This window comes from Adiantum capillus-veneris, chromosome 1 (assembly GCF_014529385.1).
Source record: "Adiantum capillus-veneris isolate H3 chromosome 1, ASM1452938v2, whole genome shotgun sequence".
Taxonomy (NCBI): domain Eukaryota; kingdom Viridiplantae; phylum Streptophyta; class Polypodiopsida; order Polypodiales; family Pteridaceae; genus Adiantum; species Adiantum capillus-veneris.
Window position 1 is genome coordinate 173,882,604 of NC_140931.1, and position 22,488 is coordinate 173,905,091.

The following is a 22,488-nucleotide window of genomic DNA, read 5'->3' on the forward strand; positions in this document are numbered from 1 at the left end:
CACGCACACACAAACTACGCCCAAAAATTCCCACCAACGTGGACTATAATTGACATACCAATAGCGGTACAAGGGCTACATTACAAGAATTCAATGTGCTATAACCTGCGACGTCCATGAGCTCACACACTTTCTTTTTTGTGTAAATCTTGATTTAATGTACAATGGGAAACCTCAACGCGAGGAAAAAACACAATAAAGGAGCGATACAAAAGATGGAGCATGGTGAGGCTCCGAAGACTAGAAACAATCAAAGAAAATCCTACAAGCTTCAAGAGAGATGAATTCCACATCATAAGCAAAGTGTAGCCCTTGTCCAAGTAAAAACTTGAAGTAGGGAAATGGTTCAATTTCCAGTGCATGAAACATCCGAGAGTTACGTTGGTGCCATATGGTCCACATAACCCAAAATATGACCCAACTGAAGAAGACCTGAAACGGAGACTGAGGCGATTGGAGGCCTCCAAAGATCTAGAACCATCTATGAAGGTTTCAAGAGGGGAAACAAAGGCACAAAGAAGAGGACACTTGCCTGATGAAAGTTTGAAAGCAGTGGAAATCCCAAAGCAAATCTTTCCACAAAGGGGAGTAAGCCCAAAGCTTTGCAGAAAGCTTCGAGCTTCTCACGAGACAATGCCTTTGTGGAAAGATCTGCAAGGTTTTCCTGTGTTGGCACATAAACCAAGTTGATCTCTCCTGCTGAGAGCCTATCCCTAACTTCGTGGGGTAATGCACCTAAATGTGCTTTGTACGAGCATGAAAAACTAGGTTCCTCCTCGCAACTGCCAATGCGGTCTGACTGTCAGTGTAGATAGTGTTGGCAGTGTCCTGTCCAACACCCAAATCAGTCATAAGGCATCTGAGCCATACACACTCAACCGTAGATGTGAAGAATGCCCTGTACTCAGCCTCTAGAAGTGGCCACAATAGGTTGCTTCTTGCTCAACCATAATATTTATGAACTACCAAGCATGAAACAAAAACCACTTGTGGACACTCACGTGTCGAAACAACCAGCCCAATCCAAGTCTGAAAAAGCATGTAAGTTTGGCGCGCAATGATCCCCCTTTGGGATAAAACAAGCCAAGATGTAAAGTGCCACTAAGGTAGCGAAAAATCCTCTTGATAGCTTGCCAATGCTTAGACCCTGGGCTATGCATAAATCTGATGACCTGTGAGGCTGCAAACTGAATATCCGGCTTCGTGTTGCATACATAAATGAGGCATCCAACAGGAGTTTGGTAAAGAGTGACATCTGTAGGATCACCAGCATCATGAAGACTCAAGTTTAAACCTGTTTCCATGGGATTGGCAATAGGTTTGCAATCCTCAAGTCCAAACTTACATAGCAATGTCTCTATGTAACTTTTCTGACACAAGGCAATACCACCATCACACTGCTTAAACTGTATGCCGAAGTAATGATGCAACAACCCCAAATCTTTCATCTTGAAAGTAGCATTCAAATCAGCCTTAAATTCAGCAATATGTCTCTCATTTGGTCCAATGATCAACAAATCATCTACATAAAGAACCACAATGAGAGGTACATCACCCTCACGCTTTACATACAATGTGCTTTCTGCTGGACTGTTACAAAATCCTCGATGACCAAATGAGTGTCAGCTTTCTCATACCAAGCACGAGGAGATTGCTTCAACCCATACAAAGCCTTCTTACATCTGCACACTTTGTCCTCTTGTCCTTTCTTGACAAAACCGCGAGGCTTGTTGGGGTATAAAGCCCAATGTGGTCGCCCAGGTAAGTGGGCGGGCCGCTAGGTATGTACACATATTCTTTTGTTAAAACCTAATAAGAACTCACTATGCTCTACACATTACAGTAGAGCGAGTTCACCATATCGTCGTGCTCTTCTTCTCGCACTCTCTCTCGCGTCGCACTTCCGCTTGTACTCCTTCAACTGGTATCAGAGCTCAGATCGAGGCTCGGGGCAGCACTGTAGGAGGCTAGAGTCACCAACTCAGATTGGAGTGAAATTCGACAGGCGAAGACACGGCCCCAAATCTGGTGGAAAGCTCGAAGGGCTTGGTGTTGTCAGAATTTCATTCTGAGGTCATCTTGGCCACCGTTCGGCTTCGACAAAGGTCTGCGCAGGCCATTTTCGACTACGTGGTCTCGACGGGTGCAGATCCGACTCTGCAAATTTGGGGTTTTCGGCCTACGACTGCAGGTGCTGAGGATATCTACACTCCAGAGTGTTGATTTGTGGCTGTCTACACATCGAAGGACGGCTCACAGTTCTTGGAGGCGTGTCACATACGACATGGGCGCATCTACACACAGACTGTAGGCGACATCCACTAGTTCATCGGGTAGCTTGTGTTTGCTGCTTGATATTCTAGATTTCATCCTGACATTGCAGGTACGTCCACATGGGATGTATTGTCAGAGATGATGTATGTTTGTTGAGGGTTTGCTGGCTGTGAGTCACGCAGCAAACAACCGTCGCAGCGGTTACAGCATATAGTGGGAAATTTGTGGATGTATGACTTTGTGGGAAGTCTATGTACTGTCAGATTTACTGCAGCCTTTGTTGAGGGTCGAGTGAGGTTTTATTGAGCTGGGGGATTCTCGAATGTTGAGATCCTTTCGGTGATACAGGTCTTGGAGCGATCCCTCGAGCACCCTTAGATAGGCAGCTAGGATGTATTGACTGTGAGTTAGACAGTTGGGATGCATCTTTGCTTTACTGCCATTGAGGCATTGTCGCAGTCTATGCTTACAGGACAGTGACAGGACAGTCAGAGACAGTACAGGTGCAGGACAGGTTTACCCACAGCTTACAGTGTTAGAGAGACAGTGTTTTTTTTTTTGAGCTGTTTTTTGGTCTGTTTTTTGAGTACACCAAAGCCATTTTACAAAGGAGACTCTGCCAAAATTTATGCAGAATCTGAAGCTTTCTTGGTTCATTTGACAGGTTGATATTGGTTCAGAGGTTAGTTTATAGGGGAAACTCTGCCGAATTTTTCCCAGGAAAGTAAACCATTGTGAAGTGTAGCTATGGCTGGATCACAGGACACTGCTCTTTACAATATCAAGAAGCTGGATGGAACCAATTTCCCATTGTGGAAGAAGCAGATTTGGCACGTGTTGGTACAAAAGAAGCAGATAAAACCTATAAAGCTCAAGGGGATAAAACCAGAAGATATGGACGAAGATGAATGGAGCGAAATGGATGAATTGGCACTTTCTACCATTATGCTGACTTTGGCAAAAAGCGTTTGCTTCAATGTAGCAGACGAGATGTCGGCTTATCAAGCATGGTTAAAGCTGAGTGATCTTTATGAGAAGCAGAGTGCAGCTTCACAGGTATACTGGCTTAAGAAGCTTGTTGACTTGAAGATGAAAGAAGGGACACCTATGTCCAATCATCTGAATGAATTCAACACAATCTACAGTCAGTTGTCAGCTCAAGGTGTCAAGTTTGATGAACCTGTTAGAGCTATGTTCCTGTTGATCACATTGCCGGAAAGTTGGGACACTTTTCGCACAGCTTTGAGTAATTCTGCACCTCTAGATGGTTTGAACATAGCAGGTGTAGAAGGAAGTCTGCTTACTGAAGAAACCAATAGAAAGACAATGGACAAAGGCAAAGGAACAACCTTAGTTGTCAGGGGAAATACCAAAGAAAAGTACAAAGGTGGAAAGAGGAATCAGTCTCGTAGCAAGTCCCGCAGTGCTAAAGGCAAGAGTGACATAGAATGCTACCATTGTGGCAAGAAAATCACATGAAAAGAGACTGCAGAGAATGGAAAGCAGAAAAATGCAAAGAGAAAGCTGAAGACCATGATGAGAATAACAAGTCCTCAATGAAGATTCAAGAAATAAATGTGACAAACACTGTTGCAGAGGATGACAGTCTAGTGTCAGGAGACATCTACTTCTTGAAGAATACAATGGACTCAGCTCTTCTTACAGCATCTGATGGAAATGCACTGAGTGACTGGATTATAGACTCAGGGGCATCACTTCATGTGTCTCCAAACAAGGAGTGGTTTACCTCTTATGTGACCACTAAAGATCATGTTCGGCTAGGCAATGGGCAGACATGTGAGATCTTAGGTGTTGGAGATGTTCAATTGAAGTTTCAGAATGGCTCTTCTTTCATGCTAAAGAATGTGAGACATGTTCCCGCAATTACAAAGAGCTTGATCAGCACAGGTTTACTTGATGATGCTGGCTACGTCACCACTTTTGGACAGAACATGTGGAAGATATCCAAGGGTTCTATGACAGTAGCACATGGAGTAAATTCTGGAGGACTTTACATGATTTATGTATCAAATGTCTCTAAAAATGTAATCAATGTAACCGAGCAGCCGAACGTTTCTTTGTGGCATAGCCGGTTAGGACATATGTCCAAGAAGGGAATGGAAATCTTGTCTCGTTCTGGTTATTTGCCTGGCTTTTCATTTAATGATTTTGAATTCTGTGAACATTGTCTGTATGGTAAGCAAACACAGCAGCCACATAAGCATAGAAGCACTAGAAGAGATACACAGTTGGCACTTGTTCATAGTGATTTGTGTGGACCTATGCCTAACCTATCTCTAGGGGGAGCTTCTTACTTTATGACATTTATAGATGATTACTCGAGGAAAGTATGGGTTTACTTTCTCAAGCACAAGGATGAAGCGTTTAGTGTTTTCAAAACGTTTGTGACACTTGTGGAGAATCAGAGTGGCAAGAAGCTTAAATGCTTACGCACTGACAATGGTGGAGAGTATGTTTCAAAGGCCTTTCAGGACTTTTGTGAGTCAAAAGGTATAAAACGTGAAATTACTGCTCCGTACAATCCTCCTCAAAATGGTGTTGCTGAGAGGATGAATAGGACCATACAAGAGAAGGTCAGAAGTATGTTGTCTAATGCACAACTGCCAAATGGGTTTTGGGCTGAAGCTGTATCAACAACTGTTCATCTTGTAAATAGATCTCCTAGCAAGGTTTTGCAGAAGGATTTAGTGCCAGAGATGGTATGGTCAGGCAAAATGCCCTCATACAAGCATCTCAGAGTCTTTGGCTGTGAGGCATATACTCACGTTCCAAAGGAATTTAGGAACAAACTTGAGCCAAAGAGTAGAAAGTGCATCTTTCTAGGCTATGGTAATTCTGGTGAGATGGGGTACAGACTTTGGGATCCCGAATCCAGAAAGGTTGTCCGCAGCAATGATGTTCACTTTAATGAATCCAAATATCATTCTAAACCAGAGAGGGTTGAGGAGATTAGAAGAGTTGTCTTCCAAGAAGATGGACCTGCACGTGCAAGACAAAATGTTAGGGCTCAAGAGGAGCAAGGACAGGATAGAGTGGAACCACAGGTTGTGGCTGAGCCTGAGCCACCTATTGTGCGTAGATCTGGACGTGTCACGTGACCTCCTGATAGGTTTGTTCCATCTATGAATTATGTCATGTTGACTGATTGCAATGAGCCTTCATGTTACAAGGAAGCAGTGCAAATGAAGGACTCCGGGAATTGGCAATTGGCCATGCAGTCAGAGATGACAGCTCTGCATAAAAACCAGACATGGAATCTAGTTAAATTACCACGGGGCAAAAAGGCTCTACCCTGTAAATGGGTTTACAGGTATAAGATCACCGCTCATGATAGTCAGCCAAAGTACAAAGCAAGGCTTGTTTCCAAGGGCTTTAAGCAAGAACAAGGCATTGACTTTGATGAAGTCTTCTCTCCGGTGGTCAAGATGACTACATTGAGATGCTTTCTTGCATTGGTTGCCATATTAGATTTGGTGTTGCACCAAATGGATGTCAAGACAGCGTTCTTGCATGGTGATTTAGATGTGGAAATTTACATGCAGCAGCCAGAAGGGTTTTTTGAGAAAGGCAAGGAAGATTGGGTATGCCAGTTGTTCAAGAGTCTTTATGGCTTAAAACAATCACCGAGGGCATGGTACCATAAATTCCACAAGTTTATGCTTTCTCAAGGCTACAAACGTAGTGAGTTCGATCACTGTCTATATACAAAGAAGGCTAAGGATGGTAGTTGGCTGATCCTTATTTTGTATGTGGATGACATGTTGATTGCTGGCAAGCACTTGGAAGAAATTTCAGCTTTGAAGTCAAAGATGGCAAAATCGTTTGACATGAAAGACATGGGTGAGGCAAGTCATATACTTGGTATGCGCATTGAGAGAGAGAGATCAAAGAAGTTGATTTGGTTATCTCAAACAGAGTATATTGACAAGGTTTTGCAACGTTTCAATATGGAGAAGGGAAAGGCACTGAGTGTTCCATTGCCACCATATGTGAAACTTAGCAAACAAGATTGTCCTGTGTCTGAGGAAGAATAGGCTGAAATGGATAAGATTCCATATGCGTCTGCAGTGGGTAGTTTGATGTATGCAATGATTGCTACTCGCCCAGACATTGCATTTGCAGTGGGAGTAGTAAGTCGATACATGTCAAACCCAGGCAAGAAACATTGGGAGGCAGTGAAAGGAATATTGAGATACCTGAAAGCTACAAAGAGTATGCGTATATGCTATGGGAGTCAGGAGCTAAGTGTTTTTACAGACTCAGATTATGCAGGTGATTTAGACAAGCAAAGGTCTACGTCAGGGTATGTCTTTACATTGGCTGGTGGAGCAGTATCATGGCGTTCTAGATTACAAGATTGTGTTACTCAGTCTACTACAGAGGCTGAATATGTTGCAGCATCAGAGGCATGCAAAGAATCAATTTGGCTTAATCGACTAGTAACAGATTTGGGAATCAAAGAAGAGATGCCTGTGTTATATTGTGATAGTCAAAGTGTTATACAATTGGCTCGCAATCCAGTTTATCACTCAAAGACAAAGCATGTGGATGTGAAGTATCATTTCATCAGGGAAATGCTCGAGGATAAGCAACTTCAGCTTGTCAAAGTTCACACCACAGAAAATCCTGCTGATCTACTTACAAGAGGACTTCCCTTAGAGAGCTTTGCGCATTTTCGCAAGCAGTTAGGTGTAGGGTAGTACATCACTTCTCTACATCTCTTGTATATTAGCTTGTATAGTAGCTTCTCTCACACTTAAAGTACCACATTGGACTTTAAGTGGGAGGTTGTTGGGGTATAAAGCCCAATGTGGTCGCCCAGGTAAGTGGGCGGGCCGCCAGGTATGTACACATATTCTTTTGTTAAAACCTAATAAGAACTCACTATGCTCTACACATTACAGTAGAGCGAGTTCACCATATCGTCATGCTCTTCTTCTCGCACTCTCTCTCGCGTCGCACTTCCGCTCGTACTCCTTCAAGGCTACGTTACATAAACTTCCTCAAATATGTCACCATTCAAGAAAGCAGTAACAATGTCTGATTGATGTACATCCCAACCAAAATGAGCTGCCAATGCACATAGAAAATGCACAGTAGTCATACAACAAGTGGGAGCAAAAGTCTCTTCATAATTTATGTCTTTTTGTTGTGCATAACCCTTTGCAACAAGTCGAGTCTTATGGCGATCGATCTCACCATCCGGCTTGCATTTCAACTTGTAAACCCACTTCGTGCCAATGGCCTTTTTGCTAGGAGGCAAATCACATAAAGTACATGTGTCATTTTCTATAAGTGTATCATATCTAGATTGCATGGCAACCATATAACTTTCTGAATTCTGTGCTTCATCAAAAGACAGAGGTTCCTCAACATCATGTAAGCTAGACACAACCAAAGCATAACAATCTGATGCATAAGATGCATGGACAGAGCCTGAACGAGTACGACGAGACAAAGGTGCATCCAATTTACTGTCACGCAATGTATGCACCATCCATTTTGGCATACCTCTAGCCTGTTCATTTTCAGCCCTTTCCTCATCAAGTACATCTTGTACATCTGCATCAGTAATAGGCTGATCTGTAACATTTTTGGAAACCCCCATAGGTTGTACATTTGCCTCATTGGAATTTACATTTGAACCTCCACCACTAAAAAGAGACAACAAAGTGTCATAAATGTTCTGTGAGCTTACATTACGGTCTCTAGTACATGACAGGAAGGACTGAACAAAATCTTCCACAAACACTACATCTCGTGAAACCAGAATACGCTTTGTTTGCGGATGATACGACCTATAACCTTGCTTTCAGCAGTATAACCAACAAAAATACATTTGACAACCTTACCATCCAATTTTTTGCGCTGTGTTTGTGGCCCCAAAGCATATGCCAAACAACCAAAAACACACATGTGCTCAATAGAAGGCTTTCTATCAGGCCATGCTTCATATGAAGTAATAGACTGCAAAGCTTTTGTAGGACACCTGTTAAGTACATAAGTGGCACACATGATGGTCTCAAGCCAAAAAGAATGCGGCAAAGCTTGACTTTTGACCATACATCGTGCCATTTTTGTAAGTGATTTGTTTTTCCTCTCTGCTACACCGCTTTGTACATTGGTGTTTTATCCCACGACTAGCCAGAAATGCATTAGATTCATGAGACATATACTCGCCCCCCTCGATTGGAACGGAGGGTAGTACATTTCGAGACATTTTCAGCCATAGCCAGAAATTGTTTGAAGCACATAAAAACTTCGGATTTCACTTTAAGCATAAATACCCATGCATGCCTGGAGTAATCATCAACAAAAGTCACGAAGTACAGGTAATTGCCCAAGGACGGAGTTTGCATGGGCCCACAAACATCACTATGCACAAGCTGCAACCTGCATGTGGCCCTAACTGAACCATTCTTTGGAAACTTAGAACGCTGCATTTTACCCAAAATACAACCTTCACAAACATGTTTGACAGGTGCTTCAAGAGACGGCAAAGAAGAAACCATATCAGATTTCTGCAAATGCAGGAAACTGGCAAAATTAAAATGCCCAAAACGTGCATGCCACAGTTTTGCATTTGAAACAACCCTTCAATCTGCAACTGCATTTGTAAAATTTTGTCCACACTTGTCATACAAAGTGAGCTGATACAGCCCACGACGCAAAAGGCCAAAAGCAACAATTTTATCACCAAAATTGAGATCATGAAGTGTACATCTGTCATCCACAAATTTGACTACAAGACCAAGTCTAGCAAGTGTTCATACATACAAAAGATTCTTCTTGATCCCAGGTACATAAAGTGCATCAACAAGTGTAAAAGAACTATCATTTGCAACAGTAAGCACAATCTTTCCAACTCCTTGAACAGGATAAGAGGCATTGTTGGCACAAGTGACTGAATTCCCATGAGGGACAGACTCGAGAGAGGTGAACAATTCACGATGTGGGGTAATGTCATTTGTAGCACCACTATCGAAATACCACCCATGTGAATCTGCATCAACCGACATGCATGCATCATGGACAACAGGATTTTAAGTGCACTCTGCACTAAAAGCCCATTCTACATCAACATCAGCATCACAATCTCCTTTCACAGAAGACTCAACAATGGCTGCATTTGTAGTGGAACCAGTATTTGCAGTGGAACCACCCTCTTTCTTCTTAGCCTCTTTGGCCTTCAATTGACACTGCTTGATTAAGTGATCATTAGCTTTACAATAATGGCAACACATCTTCTTTTTGCCCTTATCACGAGAATTTCCAGAAGAATTGTTGCCAACGGAAGCATTAGGAACAAAATTTTCACCACTCACAACAGAACCATAAGAAGTGGCTGCATTGCTGTTACCACACTTTCTTTGAGAAGCATAAAATCCTGTTCAATTGCACGCTGCCTAGTCCTGTTTTTTTGGGAAAATGACTCTTGCAATAGCAATGTGCATAATGCATCAAACTTGACAACTTTAGGATTTCCTTGGGTCATAAGTCTCCAAGTACTAGCAAAAGTCTGGTAAGAATTTGGTAAAGCATCAAGAACAGTCTGCACAAGGGAACTGTTTGAAATGACTTCACCTACAGAAATAAGTTGCTCATTGATATCCTTGACACCAGCAAGGAAAATTTCCATATCATCTTCCTCATGCATAATCTTCGATTCCAGCTCTTTACGGAGCAAAGCAATTTTAGCCTCATTGCGGCTTGCATAAAGACCTGCTAGAATATCCCAAACCTATTTTGCAAATTTCACTAAACAAATGTGTGGAGTAATGGTGTGCTTCACAGACAACGCAATCAATTCATGAGCGTGCGCATCCTTTACATCCCAATGAGCTTGTTTTGTCGTAGGCAAAACAACTCTAATAGCAGCAATTCTTGTAGCAAGACCTACAACATCCTCAACATCGCCTACATCCTTAGAACTAGGACGTGCATCAATGCCCTGCACAATATTCTAGACACCCTTTAACACAAGAACATGTTGCATCATGTAAGCCCACGTAGGGTTATTGTCCCCATCCAACCTGTCCTCAGCAGCAAACATCTTGAACACATCTGTGTTGTTGTCAACCAAGGAAAATGTCTGCACCTGATGTGAAAACTGCCCGAAATGAGGAGAAATTGAGTGAGACTAGCACATGCTATATAGCACAATCCGCAATAGACTATATAGGACCTGTTATGCAGAAAACGGCAGTGACAGAAATTCTGCACAAAATGACAAAATTGCATGTGCAGGCCTGCCTGTAGTGGAAACGAAGGCCAAAAATGAGTCCGAATGAGGCCAAAGCTCACATAAATTGGAGAAAGTGTGCAGGCGTGTGCTGGAGCTGCTGGCAATTAAGCCCGGGAGGACTGCACCTGCTCTGATACCAATTGTTGGAATTAGGGTTGCAGAGAAACGCACACAGCTTGGAGAAGACGAAGGAAGCTCAAGGCACACAAATGAGAGTGTGTTACTTAGTGTGCAATGGAAAGATAGATAGCCCTAGAGTGATGGGCGTATATACAATGCATGGGGGGAAAAAACTCCTAAAGAGGGAAAAAATGCCCCGGCGGTCCTAGTGTGTTCACACACGTCACTACCACATGTATATGGTAAGAGATGCCAATCGAAAAGCGGAGATTCCCCAAGTAATGGGGGACACTAGAAAAACCTTGGCAAGTATCTTCTCCATACATAATTTGTTGCACATCCTCCTTATCGTTTTTGGACATGAAAAGAGAGTCATTAATATAGGCTTGTGCTATGAATTGCTTCCCTGAAGATAGAGCTAGACCATGCAAACGGCTAGAGGAAGTGAGGGCCTCAAGTCACAACAGCAAGGGGTGCAAAGCAATGGCATAAACCAAAGCACTAAGAGGAAACCCTTGTCTGATTGAACGCCCTAGAGCCCAAGCACTTGTGAGAGAACCACCTAGCAAACCCGCAAAAGTGCTCTGAGCCTATCCTAAGCCTATAGGAGAAAGACCACCTGTGAGATTTTTGGCCCAAAACCTAGCTTCTACCTTGTTTATGCAATACAATCCTAGAACATAGTATCAAAGGCCTTTTCAATGTCAACTTGCATGACCAATACATCTTGTTGCGTGTATTTGCATATTCCATGCCAATAATGACATTCGCCAAATTGTTAGTAATTTGCTGACGAGGTATGAAACCATATTGGGATTGATGAAGGCCTTGATGCAAGTATTCTAAAATACAATTGACGATCATTTTGGCCATCAATTTATAAACCACCGGCATAAGAGTGATGGACCGCTAGTGAGAAAACCAGTCCTCAGAAAGCATGTTTTGGCGATAGCTTGAGCAACCCTTCCTTCCAAGAAAGGGGGATATCCTACTTCTTCCAAGCCATATTCATCATTACCAATAATGGTTGCTTAAGAAAGTCCCAAAAGGACAGGAAGAAATCAATAGTCCCAACCAAGAGATTTCCATCTACCCAAGTCCCACAAACTTGCATGCAACTTTACCTCAAAGAATGCAACTTCCAAAATTTGTGCTTGTTGTACAGAAATGTAGGAGCAAAATGCAACAAAAAAAGATTGCATGCATGTCTAGCTTCTTGGGTAAGAGGGAGTGGGGCTTCGAAGACCTTCCCAAAGTGAGCAACCATAGCCTTTGAGGGGAAGATGTCCATTCCCCAAAGGGAAGTTTGACTCTTTGATGTCCTAAGATTGACGAGAATGATGCAAATGCTTGAAGAACTATTTGGAGGCCCAACCTTTATCAACAAAAGCATGTTGCCTTGCATGAATTTGCCATTTATCCACTTTTCTATTATCATTGTGTCGTGTAGTAGTACTGTTAAGTATGGAGCTTGATTTACCCCTTGTAATTTTTTGTGGTAAGAACGCACATTTGTAAGGCCCCCATTATGAGGAGAAGCCATCGTGCGTACTCGCCGGAAACCAAAATTTTCACGGGGTAAAAATTCAAGGGCAACTTTAGGGGCCTCGGGGACGGAAGCCCCGAGACTTTTTTTTTCCTTCGTTGGAATATTCCTTTTCGTCGGAATACTATGGCCGGATGGCGGCCGGAAAGTGGTTGGAAAATGATCGGTCGGTTGGCCGATGGCCGGTGGTCGGAAGTCACCACACATGGGCGGATTGGAGGGTCCGATTTGGACATATCTACATAAGGGCGGCTACACATGGCTGCCTCTCATGAGAGAGGGCATCCCTTTTGGACTATAAAAGGAAGCCATTTCTACACACATTTCATAGTGTGAAGTTGATGCAACAAGGTGAGTGTGAGATGGTGAGAGTGAGCAAGGCGGGAGCTCTATTAAGGGTATAATCTCTTTGTAAACTACTTTTTGTTTTGAAGTGGCTGCTTTCCAGTGGACATAGCCCATATTGGGTGAACCACGTATATCATGTGTACTCTCTTTCTCTCTCTACTCTATAATCTCTTGTATGTGAAATCTATCTCTCTCCGTTAAGTAATCTACTCAAATATCTATTTAGCTACGTTTTATTTCCTAACAAGTACGGACTGAAAGCAATCCAATAGGTTCAGCGAGAAAGAATTAGCCCTATGTATTTATCATTGACATGTATCTCTTTCCTATTGAAGATTGCCCCACAACTGAGACGTAGTGCTTGCCATAATCACTAACCACACATTGGACACATATAACAAAGAGGAACCATGCACCATCTGTATCGCTATGCATATAAAAGCAAGATTATATCCATAATCATGTTACGAAAAACTTCATGCATCAGATATGCATTACAAACATGCAAAGGCCATTTCCTGCATCTATAGACGGACCAAAATGTAGAGTCAAACATACTAGAGCATGATCCGAAAGGCATAAAGTATAGTCAATCCTCATATCACATACAAAGGTATCATACTGATGCCTATGAATCCTCGGTAAGAGGATCGAACATTGTGCTGGAAAGTGAATCCTGCACTGCATCATGTAAAAACGGCCACAAGTCCAATGCATCACCTGAACGCATCATATGATCCCATGTCTAACACTCTATACGCAGCATGAGTGATTGGCAATAGTATTGTCTGTAGGGTTTGGTACATTGTTAAAATAGCCACAAAGAAATACGTCAGAGCGCCATCATTACAAAGAGATGTCCTCTCATAATCTTACGCGATCAATAGAAGTTATGAAAGCATATACCCCTCCAGATTCAAAGACTTCCCCATTTACAATACATTGCACCACCATTCATCTTCCATTCGGATCATTGTAAGCAATAGTTGGTTGTAACTCATGTTGAACAAGCATAAGCACTCCCGAGTAATTGGCATTGCCTACATAAGCTATCCAATATCCTACAAAATAAGATGTTTGACCAGCGACATGATGCTGATTATGCTCTTGAAGAACTACCACATCTGCCTTACATGTATGTACATAGTGCCACGTTAGCCTCTATTTGTCATGATTGCATAACCCACGCATGTTATATGAAATGCATTTGAAAAAAATGCATACCATGTGGTAAGTACAGAGGACAAATAAGCAAGAAAATTAAGTTTTGGTGCCCATCGGCACATCCACATTTGTTGGAGAAGCAACTGCAAATGCATCAAAACAAGAGGTAGAATTGAAGGGCACCCAGCAAGGAAGTTGGTTCTCCATGATGTAACTCTCTGGTCTCATAGGTCAGTATGGCCTCTAGAAGACGTTAATATAACATTTATTTTTATTTATCTATTCAATTTCTGTTCAGTTGTTTGTAGTTTTCTCACGTGTTGTAGATTTCACACTTGGAGTGTCCAAGCTAATTATGTCGTCCAAGATGGAATCTGATCATGTGTATTCTTGAAGTTCCTATTGTGAGGCTTTAAGAGTCTTTCTTACCCATTCGCATGTGATGGCCAGAGTACCATAAGTTGGTAGAACTTAAAAGTTAGTACCTTATGGGCCACTCGGACAGCTTCTATAAGTTGGTAAAATTTCTTTTGCCTCTTTGCCCCTTCTTGTCCGGCCGCGGTCCTGTTGGCCATGCCACATCATCACTTTGTGACATACCCACATACCCCCCCCCCCCCCCCCCCCCCCCGCCCCCCCCCCCCTCCCATCTTGATAGAATTGTAATCACCCTCGATTATGTGTGCAAAACAAACACATGACAAAGATTGGTTCAACAGACATTGACTTTAAGTACCAACGTACTAGACCATATATATATCCAACATTTGCACGAAGATGACAATTATTGAACATTCACATCACCGCTTCCTTATACGACACAACCTTATCCCATACCTCTGCTAGAGACTTATTATCATTATAGGGAAGCTTCCGAGGAGGAGAAGCAATTTTCAACAATAACTGTCTTTTTGGAAGCCATCCAAGCATCAGCAGTCACTCGTTCTGTCTTTGTCTTTACCCTTTCCTATCTCTTTTCCTTTTTCTTTTTCTATCAAAACTTTGAAACGAGGTGTCGTACCTGTCTTCCTTTTCCCTTATCTACAAAGGAGGACGCTGCTGTAGTCAAATCACTATTCTGCTTAAGCTCCAGACGTTCCGATCGCATGTGACAGGGATTATCCGTAATGAACATAAAGCGCACTGAAACTTACTGACATTTGAGTACCCACCCTGTACAAACTTCCAGTGCTTCTTCTACTTCCTTTATGTAATAACAAACACTCGTTGTACAGTAATTCACAACTCTGTTGTACCCTCACACTCTCTCTCTCTCTCTCTCTCTCACACACACACTCGCTCCCTCAGCAGTTCGTGCAAGTCGCACGGCGCAAGAACAGAAAGCGCGCACAACAGTCTTGCCACGGTGCTACAGACTCGCGCACAGGAGCAGATACGCGTACATGCAGTGACGACGCAGGAGTAGAATCGCCACACCACTCACTCACACTCTCTCTCTCTCTCTCTCTCTCTCTCTCTCTACTAATTTTCTCATGACAACATCAAATGAACAAGCCAAGCGGGGAACAGTCAAGCATACAACTTACAAAAAAAATCTGGTTTAGATAACATATTCCACGGGAAAGCTATATGATGGTGTATAACTTAGAACAGAGTCCTATTGAGACCAGTTAATTTCATGAGATTTAATACTAAGGTATCGGTGATGTGAATGTGTAGCTCGTTTACAGAAAGTGCAATCTTAAACTTGATTTTTCATTGGTTATATTGGCATGGGGCATGGGCCACTGAACTTTTGTAGGAAAACCCTTCCTTTCATCCAAGATTGCAAAAGGGCTCTCAATCTGCCAAAAACCCTACTCATTTTTTGACTTCGAGAAAGGGGTTGGGGGGGGGGGGGGGGGCGAGGGGGGGAGCGTAGAGCAATGAGAGAGAGAGAGTCTACGCACATGCACTACTTAACCGGTGTCAAAACGGTTGCCTGCATTGCCGACGGCTATCGGCGCATATCGAGCACATGCAAGCAGCTTTGAGGGGTCATAGTGAGAGAAAGCAAGAGAGAGAGAGAGAGAGAGAGAGAGAGAGAGAGCTAAAAGTGCCTTCTGACAAAGTGGAGAACGCTGCAACCCAATGGAGGATCTTCCCGCCAAGCAACCGGTGCTTGATCGATAGTAACCTTTAGGACGAGCTCCTCTCAGTTCCGATGGCGAGGGTGAGCCGCCGATGGCTTCTGCGATTCAAACAGGCAAATGCGTGCAGCGCTGGCAGTGGGCCATAACCCTTTTTTCACCGCTTGAGACGCCGAGCGCACTGCATGTGCGCACGCCAAGAGAGAGAGATTGTTGAACCAACCAACCTTGGCAATGAATTGATTACTATACAATGGGGCTAGGTGCATCATATAGTCACCTTAGCAAATTGCCCTACCCAAAGTTTGACAAATAAGTAAAATAAATACCTAAAGCCAAAATACATATTGGGATCACAATGGGCAACTCACTTGAGATGCCATAACTTTAACACCCTCTCTGCAACTTATAGTGGACATAAATAGTAAGACCAAGTCGATGAAGAAGCACCCATGGATACCTCAGAAGAGGTCGACTACTGGAGACACCTCAATTATGCAACCTCCAACTTTTTACCTTATAAGAATGCCATCTTGAGCATCGACTTGAACATCGAGTGCCTTTTAGAAAATTTAATTGTAGACCACACTACGTCCAAGAATCCCCAATTGTGAATTGTAAAGACATCATGTCCAAACCTTAAACAATGAGCTTTGACATACATCATGTCTATCGACAACAATAAATCGAAGCATAGTGTTTTAAATACATCAGACTAAATCCTTGCCAAATGCATGTGCCTCGAACTCCGACCCACGGGTTCAAACAACAATAACTTGAACTCCAACACAAGGGTACAAATTATTTATAGGGAGCTTCATTTGCCCCTCTCTACCCCTCACAAGCCTCTCTCTCGCTAAAGCTAGTTGCGGCAACTACCAATTGACTAGAAATCTGACGTCGTGACCATTCGCCACGTGTACCAAGCCAATCTCCTCTATCAATCATTTATCATCGCTCTCTTTCCAACTTACCTTTGCCTTTATCCTTCTATACATTCTTGCGTTTGCCGTTGGCTTTCCATTCCAGAGCAAAACAATGCGTCTTCTCGCATTTTTAACAATGGTTGTCAAACCTCCTAAGTAGTGAGGTAGCTAGCTGAGTGCTAGTATTGCCATCCTTGCCTTTGCCTCTGTCATTTAAGGAGCTGGTGTTGGCTTCATAATCCCTAGCCAAACAAATTTGACAACTTCCTTGAATGAACAACAAGTAGGTACTAGCCTTGCCATCCTTTTTAAGCTTGCCACTTTGTCCTCTTTACAAACTCATGCATTTGCATTTGGCTTCACATTCACATGCCAAACAAATTGGTGGTTTCCTTTAAAACTTTGATCGCACATAAGCTGCTTGCTAACTGGATGCTAGCCCACATACTATCTATAGCCAATGGTTGGTGTTGGTCATTTGAGGTTGTTGGTGGCCAAAGCTTTATGAAAGGTCCTCAAGGAGGAGGTTAAAAGTAATGTCCCATGTCCTCTATCATGGTGTTCTAGAACACTAGGGTTTTCAAGCTTTTCAAGCCCAACCTTCCTTACATACTTTTTCAGAACGCCCTAGGGAAGGGTGCCACAATATTGGCAACTAAACCAACTTGCCTTGCGATGCTGGTCCCCCCTTTTCACAACGTTTTAGAATGTTGCTGATTAGAAGCAAGTCTCAACTTTCCACCTGGCGTTTAAAACCGCTGGCCCTTTACAATGACGCCTGAAACATCACTTCTGCAACAGCTCAGCAACAGAAGAAACATTCCCTATTGAAATGCAACCAAAAGTGTCGACAACATATTGGAAGACGATTCACCGGTGCTATCCTTCTCCACGTGCTCTTCCTCTAGGACAGGTGCGACTTCTCCTCCCTTACGATCACTAAGCAAACTACTCTAATACCATGTCCAAGTCGGACAATGCAAAAGCGTAGAGCAATAGGGAGAATGAGAGAGAGAGAGAGATACTACTGAACCAACCAACCTTGGCAATGAATTGATTATTATACAATGGGGGCTAGGTGTACCCTATAGTTAAGGCACGCATGCACAATATTGGGACCTAGCGGCACGGTCCGTGTGAACCTCACCCTAACCTTCTTAAGCGCCAAGAGGGTCAAGCGTCAAGTGGAGGGAAAGGACTACCACGCAGGAGGCAGTGATGAGGGACCATGAAGGGGGAGTGGAGGAGCTTCAGTCCTGTGTGTGTGTTTGTGCGCTCCTTACTCTCTCTCTGTCTCTCTCTCACGCGCGCACACACACTTTTCAACAAATCTCACATTTTGTGAGGGGTTATATATTAAGGAAAAACCGGTGTCACCTTGGCAAATTGCCCTACCCAGAGTTTTACAAATAAGTAAAATAAATACCTAAAGCCAAAAACAGATTGGGTTCACACTAGGCAGTTCACTTGAGATGAAGGGAAGGGGAGGAGGGGGGGGGGGGCCAACATGCAAGTGGATGAGTTATTTCATGAATTAATATAGACAACAATCCATAGCATTGAAATCTACTACACACACTACCAAGAAATCTTGGCAAATTGAAGGAAATTCTTCTTAATGCCTAAAAATAGAAATTCTTTAATACATACTTCCACTAGTATCAAATGGACTTGTAGACTTGGGCGGCATGGAAACAAAAGTGTGAATCACAGCACTCTCATGTCTTTGCTGCAGAACATACATCGTCCAATGCACTTCAAAAACAAGGTAAAATTCCAAGCTTCCACTAACAAGACTGAAATAACACTACTCAGTGACATATTACAAGTTAAAGCCTCAGCTGGAAGTCAAAACACTGGAAAATGTGACTTCCAAAACTCCACAGACTCGGTTGACAGCATAAAAAGGTTGTAAGGCAGAGAACAAAAAGTTCCAGGGGGAACACAGGCACTTCACTTGTGCCCATCTGAAGAAATCAAAATGTGGTAAACCAAGAGCCTGAAATACCACATGGTTGACCCATTGCATTTCAATCAATCACCCTTTTTTCTGAAAGAGCTTCCCTCAGTGAGGCGGGCTCGGCCTCCGGTTGGCTGGCAAAGGACGGCTGAGCAGTTGCCACAAAGGACAACAGTTTGAGAGTGGCTGAAAACAGTGGTGCTGAAATACAGAGAGACATACAAGCATCAGTGCAAATCTCTTTGCTGAGTATCGTGAATTGGCATCAAGCTATGTACAACCACTTACATGCTAAAGCAACCCTGACACTTGACATCCTGCAACAAGAGAAAAAAGCAAAACATGTTGTGGCTTAGAACATATAATATAACAGCCTCTCCATTTCTGTTTATTAAGCACAGCAACTAAGAAACTCACCATAAAATAGGAGTTGGGCGATTGTACGAGGCGCTTCAACTTGTGTTTCTTTTTCTCCACCTCTGGGGGAGGATGCAAGAGGTCAATGTCATTTGAGAGTACCTGGCATGCCTATCCTTAATTAGAATAAAAGTAGCAGTTTTTGTTTTAACAAAAAGGACAGAGCCCTTCCCAGAAAACTGCACCCACAAATCAGTCACTTGCTATGATAACTTAACCAGCCTTCCAAACAAAGACTCGGATCCCTACACATTCAACGAGCACACAGATTTCTAATTCCTGTACTCTGGCCAGAGGTAGATATTAAGGAAAGTCAAACTCTGCTAGATACAACAGGCAAGGGCACGATGTAACAAAGGTATTAACCTTTAAAAAAAAAATTAAATCAACAAGACTACACTTGAATCTATAAAACTGTCGAAAGGCCAACCAACAGATTCAAACCCCATAGAGTTTTCAAATCATCAACATTGCAGATAACGATGGCAGAGAATAGGAAGAGCAAGTCGCCAATTGACAGTAACAGAGACGAAGGATATGCGGCAGAAACACAAGTCCATGCAAGAGCTCAAATCTGAGAGCTAAAGCCTCAACTCTACCGAAAAACGGAGCTCTCTCTCTCTCTCTCTCTCTCTGAGAGCAAGATAATCGATCGCTCAACAGACATTAAAACTTCGGAATAAAAAGAGCCATACCATTGCTGTTGGAAACAGATCGCAGAAACTAGAGGAGGGAGAGATAGGGAGGAGCGCGCGCGTAGGAGCTAGGAGTGTGCTGGTCTCTTAAGGGTAGCCTTCACCTCCTTCCCCGACCGTCGGATCTGCCCCAATCTGGGCCGTCCGACAATTGTTGTGTGATCGAGTTTTGAACTTGACACCACTATAATCTTATCGCTTTTGTTTCTCTCCAAAATAAAAATTTAAAAACTAGAGTGCTTCGTTAGCCTGCATGACTGCAAGGGCACTATTGTAATTACTATATTCTTCTCATCGAAGCAGTGAACAAGAGTATACATCAGTAAACAAGAACATAGAAGTGAAAGGGCATAGAGAGAGAGAGAGAGAGAGAGAGAGAGAGAGAGAGAGCACGTGCGTGCGCTTATTATTTGTTTTCCAGAATATTTTTACCCTAAGTGAGTAGAAGTCACTGATACATACAAGATTGTATTTACTATTTTGTTCTCATGGAAGCACTGAACAAGAGTATACATCTATAAAGAAGAACGTAGAAATGTGTGTGTGTGTGTGTGTGTGTGTGTGTGTGTGAGTGAGAGAGAGAGAGAGAGAGAGAGAGAGAGAGCTTATTATTTGTTCTGCACAAATCTTGTTACCCTAAGTGAGTATAAGTCACTGAAACGATTTGATGTAGAGAGTATGAAAAAAAAATGTTGATGAATTAAGAATGGAACTAAGCAAGAGAGAGTTGGGAAGACCTTGAAATGTAGCAGGCAATGACTGCTTTGCTACGCAATGGACAAAACTCTTGTGGAGAAGAGGAGGAGGACAAGGTAACTACACATATCAATGGGAGTTTTTGATGTAGGAACAGAGGGCTATATCAGTAAGATGCTCTTCAAAGTTGCACGTGTGGTTAGCTGGTTGTCAGGAAAGTAGCGTGAAATGAATTGTTTAGCTGATTGAAGGTGGTTGGGGACCACATTAGAGTAATTTATTTCTATAGTCTCGAGTAGGCGAGCACGTCCGCAATCTGTACGAACAACATACAATGGTGTTTTGTGGAGCAACTAGCCAGTACGGCGATGTCGATGTGGTGATTTGTCGACCGAGTGTATTCCAAGTGATGTCATGTGGATGCCATGGGGTAGGTGGTTGAACTGGCCATGGAATGAACTCACTCCATTTATGCATGTAGTGTCTGAGCACTTGCTCTTGAAAATTTGGGTAAAGGCAGAATTGCAACTTATACATTGTAGTCTCAAATTCTATCTGCTGCTCAATCAGGTCAGTTGGAATTGGCCTACTCATTCTGAACAGAAAAAGAAAAAGCATGAAAAAGCTCAACCACCTGCAATATACTTTAGAAGTCTCATGCTTTGGTGATTTCCTAAGAGGTCTCACAATATTAGGTTGTTTGGGTGCTCTGTTTGATTTAATGTTAAGCTTTGAAAATTTTGATTTAACATTTGTGGCATCTTATGTTATTTCATGAGGACATAATGTTGCAATAACTTGGTCGTGAGTACTGTCAATGATGCTCTTAGCAATATCGGCAAGGTTGATAGGACATTACAAAATCATAGCTGGTTGTAGCAACAATTAGCACATCGGCAAGTTGTAGGCAAAGGTATGAAAACTAAAGGGATGATGGATCGAGGGACTACTAGATGTAGTTGAGGTATCTCCGGTCAGGCCCTCTGGTTATTTAACTGCTCATATAGCCCTAACGTCCTGATCTCGACAGCCTCCTTTCCCAGCTAGCTTGTCGGCCAGCTTAGTACTGCGCTGGGCGAGATGATCATGTGGCTGCTGCTAATTAGCGTGCATCATTGTCAATGTCGCTAGCAGCGACGAGTAGCACCTGTATCAGATACATCAGATAAGCTTGCCATCATCATCAGATACGTCTCTACACTATCAGCTCCAGTAAGTAATTTAATCACTACTGATCAAGGCCCAGCTATAATGACCCGCCGAAATCGGAAGGTGAATAAGCATGGCTCTGACAAGTAGCCGTCCAATACTGCTTCGACCGTTGCCAATATACCACCTGTTGCAGTCAACAACCGTAGTTCGTGTGTCCACGACCAAATCAAAGCCAAGACTGTTGGTCAGATAGCTGCAACAACTCCTGCACGTGGAGTATTCCCGGCTCTGCAAAACAGTACTACAACATCAGAACAAGCAGCGGCCGCGCATGCACGGCAGAGGCATGCAAAGCCCAACAATAGGGGAGGCATCCAACAAGGGAGGCATCGGTATCTGCATGTCGTCGAAGGAGCATATTATGCAGCACAACAATGAAAAAGGCAGCATTTATAATACCACAAAGGCAGTGCGTCTACCAAATGCTTAATGTACTACTCCGATGCAAGCTGGCGGACACCATCCTCTCTTGCTGCATATCGTGCGTCAAGCAGCAGTAGCAAGAGCATCTGCTGGGCCTCTGCCAGCTAAAGTAGCTGGTATTCATCGCGACGATCTTATTGCTACACCTAAACCTAAATTCGAGAGAGAGATCATGATGGGTTATAATGCTCAGCAACAGTACGAGCTGGCGGCCATGCAGATCAGGACTCCCTTGGTTGTAACCAAAGAAGCGCAGGAATGGCTGCCCTTGGAGACAGCATGCAACAGTATTGACAGTACGAGGTTGTCCATGGCCATATCCAATCTGGAGATAATAGGATCTCTTAGCGA

General features: G+C 43.0%; 1 protein-coding gene across 1 annotated transcript; it reads right to left on the minus strand.

Moving 5' to 3' along the window:
• Positions 1 to 18,419: 18,419 nt before the first annotated feature.
• Positions 18,420 to 19,941, minus strand: LOC147466039 (small ribosomal subunit protein eS27w). Its single transcript, XM_086513290.1, has 4 exons — positions 19,807 to 19,941; positions 19,112 to 19,213; positions 18,983 to 19,011; positions 18,420 to 18,895 (listed from the first exon to the last, which is right to left on the minus strand). Exons 1-4 carry the CDS (start codon positions 19,807 to 19,809, stop codon positions 18,769 to 18,771), a joined length of 261 nt encoding a protein of 86 aa, XP_086369416.1. The 5' UTR covers positions 19,810 to 19,941; the 3' UTR covers positions 18,420 to 18,768.
• Positions 19,942 to 22,488: the final 2,547 nt, after the last annotated feature.

Excerpts from the sequence above, each read along its gene's own strand:
- LOC147466039 (XM_086513290.1), bottom strand. Across the intron at positions 19,012-19,111 it reads CGCCCAACTCCTATTTTATG|GATGTCAAGTGTCAGGGTTG; the intron begins GTGAGTTTCTTA and ends CTCTTGTTGCAG. Across the intron at positions 18,896-18,982 it reads TGTCAGGGTTGCTTTAGCAT|CACCACTGTTTTCAGCCACT; the intron begins GTAAGTGGTTGT and ends TCTGTATTTCAG.